The 4,466-nt window shown below is 53.2% G+C and overlaps 2 protein-coding genes across 2 annotated transcripts in view; one reads left to right on the top strand and one right to left on the bottom strand.

The window, feature by feature from the left end:
- CDH23 (cadherin-related 23) overlaps positions 1-4,466 on the bottom strand; it is a 211,058-nt gene that overhangs the window by 45,058 nt on the left and 161,534 nt on the right. The gene's annotated exons all lie outside the window — the stretch shown is intronic.
- LOC103918585 (chromosome unknown open reading frame, human C10orf105) lies at positions 3,405-3,815 on the top strand. The gene has a single exon (XM_009325964.1). The coding sequence runs from the start codon at positions 3,405-3,407 to the stop codon at positions 3,813-3,815; it is 411 nt and encodes a 136-aa protein (XP_009324239.1).

Genomic DNA, 4,466 nt, shown 5'->3' with positions numbered 1-4,466 from the left:
CTGGGGAGCTCCAGGAAAGCGTCGCTAAGCAAAACGGGGAGAGGAAAGAGAGCTGCTTTTCATCCGAGCTCTATTACAGGCACAGAAGTGCCTGAAAACAGCCTTTTCTTTGCAGGAGTTTGAGAAAAGGGAGCGAGATCATATGGAAAAACTCCTGCCAAACTAACCAGCTGTGGCAGGCCGGGCAGGCAGCGCCCGGTGCTGGGCAGAATAACGCTCTCTTCTGCTCCTGCACAAGAATAATTTCTTCTTCTTTTCTACCTTCCTCAAGAGCATTTTGCTTTTTGCAGTTTCTCTTCTTTCCCTCTGATCCTTGGCTGCCTCGTGCCCAGTGCTGGGTCCCGAGCACTCGTGGAGATGTCTCATATTAGAGGTAATCGGCCAGGGATGACCCTTCTGGGGGGGTTTGCCAGGCTGGGCAAGCCTGTTATTAACCCAGCTGGACTGCACAACGCGTGGCGTGGTGGGACAGCAATGCTGGGAAGGGCCGATGCTACTAACAGGGATGCAGGCAGCAACTTGGCCAGTGGGTACAAACTGGTCCATTGCCATGCTTCAGGAAAGGTAGTGAGCTCCCACCCCGCGGGAGGGAAGCCCTCGTCCCCATGCATGCCGCGGCCAGGGCAACAGGGAGTGCTGCTCTTACCACGCCCTGACCTTTCTGCTGATAAGACCCCAATTTTGGTTGCTTTTTGCTGAAATTCTGCTGAAATGGCTGTAGCTCTGTCTCAGGCAGGAGGTGAGGGGGAATCTCTTTTGTCCATGTTGATATGTTGAAAGCTTATTGGCCCCCCAAAAAAGTCACCGCTCACGTGTACTCTGCAAAGATTTCCCAGATTTTTAGCGGCTGTTTCTGGAAGGACTTAGAGATCAGGCGAGGAGCAGCCCGGACCTTCCTTGAATCCGCAGCTCTGCCAGCCGAGCTGTGCCTGAGGAGAGGATGGATGGGAAGCGAGAAGAGAAGAGAGCATGGCTGGAAAAGCCTGGGAAAACATCAGTGTGATCCCTCCTGACAGGTTTCTAGGGGACACAGTCAGCTGGCTCTAAAAGAAAAACCCTACAGCCACCACCAACAGAGCAAAAAACAAGAAATTACCCATGCCTCCCAGCTCGCTCTTAATGAACAATACAAGGTCATCAAGCCAAACCACGTGCGGTTAGTAAATGCCAGAATTAAGGCAGCCGTGGTAACCTTGATTCAGGCTGCCTTTGGTGTGTGTGGTAAGCAGCAGCCCTTCCTGCTGGTTTTCATGCCCCGGCCCTGGGCAGTACACAGGAGCAGCCTGCTTACGGAACAGGGGGGTTCCTTGGGATGGCTGTGGCTGCCAGGGGCTGCTCTGCACCCAGAGCTGCAGGGGAGGGGGCTGAGCCAGGCAAGAAGAGGCTGCACGATAAAGAAAGGCTTTTGGCGTAAAGAGAGGTGAAAACATCACTTTGGAGCAGGGGATGAGAGCCCTGGCCCTGAGCCTGCTTGCAATACGCATGGGGATTCACCCAAGTTAAGGTTTTCTCAGATGTCGATCCATTTATTTTTGCATTTCCCATTTTCTGAGTGCAGACCTGGCTCTGGCCCATGGAAGTGGCCAAGTCTCCCCAGAGCCTCTGAGCTCTGACCAGGCTGGTACAGTCCTTGCCCTGAGGTCACCAGCATCACAACTTTGAATGCCTAAGCCCAGGCGATGCAAACTATTCCAGAAATAAATCACATCTCCCAAGTGCCTCAAACCCAGCACCCAACTCTAGTGGAAACCTCTGACCTTATTCCCTCCGTATCCCAGCTCATTGCTTGCAAGAAGAGGAGCATGGATCCTGCAGGAGCGATCTGTCCACCCAGGACCAGGCAGGGTCCTAGCAAACCAGAGCTGGGAGCTCACCTACGTACGCATGCACCCGCACACAGAGGGTACGGCTGTGGCACAGACAATCCAAGTTCAAGGACTCCTTAACCTCCAAGTGCTCGGCCTTGCAGCTCTTAACAGTGTTTGTTTAAGGTTGTTTCCTCCTGTGTAATTTGGACGGTGAGCGATGCTTGTCTCTTCTGACGCTGCATCTCGCTTTCCACTGGGCTCGTCTCTGCCGGGGCATCTTATAGTTTCCGATTAGTGATTAAAGACATGTCGCTGATGTCTCCTCTCCCTTTTTTGAATGTTTTACCAGTGAATGTCTGGCTGCTGCCTACACAAACCTGTGTGGCTTTGGGATGGTGGCTGCAAGAGCAGACCCAAAGACCCTGGCAGCCCCTGCAGCCCTGCCTTTTCCCCCTTAAGCTCTTAATTTTAAGTTGGCTCAATCCAAATCTGTAGTTGTCAGAAGATTGCCCAGCCATGGACCAGTCTAACAGCTCTCCATCACTCTTCTAACTCCCACATCTCTGTAGAAAAGTCAGTGTAATGAAGCTTTACCTCCAGCATACAGGCTAGAGCACCAAGGGCCAAGCCAAGCTGTCGTGTTGCAGGGGGTTGGCACAGCAGTATTTCCTCAGCCCTCTTCTCCGAGCTGGGGAGCTGCTGGCCTCAGGCACTGCCCGTCCAGGGCCGGGAACAAGTACAGGAGGGTGCATGGGAGCAAAACGAAGGGTGCAAACTGCTCTGGGGATGCAAGTTGGGGGAGATCTGACCCGGTGGGGAAAGGAGAGGACAGTCGCCATCAGGTGTTTGGTAAGAGCTCTTACTGATGAGGCTTTGGGAAGCTGGTTTGCATCACTGTTTGCAGATCTGGCTGAGAAACCGGTGACATGTCTGAACCTGAAACCAGGTCAGAAAAACGCCTAACCCAAGTGGATTTTCAACACAAGCAGGGTGAAGGCATTAGACTTTGCCCTTGCAAAAAAAAAAAAGGCAATGCCAGTGCAATACTGCAGCTCGACGGGGAGTTATCTGGGTGGAGGTTCAATCAATTATCCATTTTCTTTGTGGGAGAGGAAATAATCAAAAAACCCCAAATGATAGTCAATTCAGTGAAACCACATTTCTGGGGAACAGAGGAGAACCAACCCTAGCAGCCTTGGGGGAGGATTTTGGACCTTCTTTAGTGTACGGTTATATATCGCTCCCAGAAAAGCTTCATGCAACGTGTGTGTGTGCTCCCTACAGGTGTCATCACTGGGGCCATGGTACTGCATGTATGTAGTACTACCTGTGCTAGATTTCTTTGCCAGATGGTTTTGCACTTCAGTTCAGGGCAGTACTTTGCAGATATAAATGCTACCTCTGTGCTTTGCCTGCTGGCAAAGCAGACAGACTCCTGTCACCCTGTGTCACAGAAAACATGACCGGGAGGACCTTGGACATCAAAGCAAGCCAAAAGTCCAGGTTGGACAGAGGGTGGCTGTCTGTCCAGCTTCTAGGTGGTCATTACCTGTATCGCTTCTCTGTGTCATCTTGTGCACTGCAGGGAAGATGAGCATGGAGGATGCTGGCAACGGGACCTCTCCCACCCCACCTCTCCTTGGGCTTCTGGTTTCAACCACTAAGCTGGTCCCACCCATTACTGCATCCCCTGAGAAGGCAGACCCGCTGCCTGTCATCGTCGCACTTGTCTGCATCTTCCTCCTCCTGGCAACCTTCCTCATCTTTGTCACCCTCTGCAAGCCAGCAGCGCTGGACCAGTCCCGCTCCGGGCCCCGCGAGTGCATGCCCCATCACCCAGTGGATGCCAGTGAGCCCCAGCTGAGGCTTTGGAAGCGGCTGGGCTCCCTGCGATGCTCCATCAACACCTTCAGGAGGAGTCGGCCAGTGTGCCAGAGCCAGCTTGCCTGCCCCAGGAGCTCCCCCGCCAGCCAGGATTGGGACGTCATGGAGTCCACCAAAATGTGATCCTGCTCTCCGGGAACTAACTCACCCTGCACCTCTCTTTCCCAAGCTTTTGGTTCAGGCTCAGTTCCCTCCCCAAGCAGCCCCTGCTCTCCTGGGCATCCCAGCAGAGCCCCTTTAAGCAGCTCATTTCCAGGCAGTGGCTCTGCAAGGCGACAGGAGATTTTGCTATTTCAGGTTCCTGAGTGCTTTCCAGGTTACTGTTTCCTGGCAGGAAAGGTGGAGGCATCCGAACTACACCCACACGCAGCTATCACCGGGCAGTCCAAAAAAATATTGCTGCTTAATTTCTTTTGGAAAACACTGTGCAAGTTGTGAGGCACCTGAACAAACAGCCTGGGCGAGAACAGAGCTACCTGGCAGCCTAACAAATGTCACCTTGAAGAGAGGCATCCCGGGGCAAATGTGCTCCTCAAAAAGCAATCCTCAGCTGAGATTGCCCCCCAAGATGTGCTCCTGAGCAGGTGGAGGAAGGCTCATGCCCCCCGCGTGCTGCCCGCTCCCTGTCCTGCCCCTCCCCATGCAACGAGCTGTGGGTTGCTGCGGTTGATGCTTGGAAGGATGCACGCTACAGCTGTCTGCTGGAAACCTGCTTCAATAAATGAGCAGCAGGAGCAGGTAAACATCCCTATAAATGCATTAAAGAGGCCTTTT

Source organism: Pygoscelis adeliae, unplaced genomic scaffold (genome assembly GCF_000699105.1).
Source record: "Pygoscelis adeliae isolate BGI_AS28 unplaced genomic scaffold, ASM69910v1 Scaffold4, whole genome shotgun sequence".
Lineage (NCBI taxonomy): Eukaryota > Metazoa > Chordata > Aves > Sphenisciformes > Spheniscidae > Pygoscelis > Pygoscelis adeliae.
Note: the sequence above shows the minus strand (reverse complement) of the source record. Positions and strands in the feature narration are given on the sequence as shown.

Excerpts from the sequence above, each read along its gene's own strand:
- LOC103918585 (XM_009325964.1), top strand. The coding sequence starts at position 3,405 with ATGGAGGATGCTGGCAACGGGACCTCTCCCACCCCACCTCTCCTTGGG.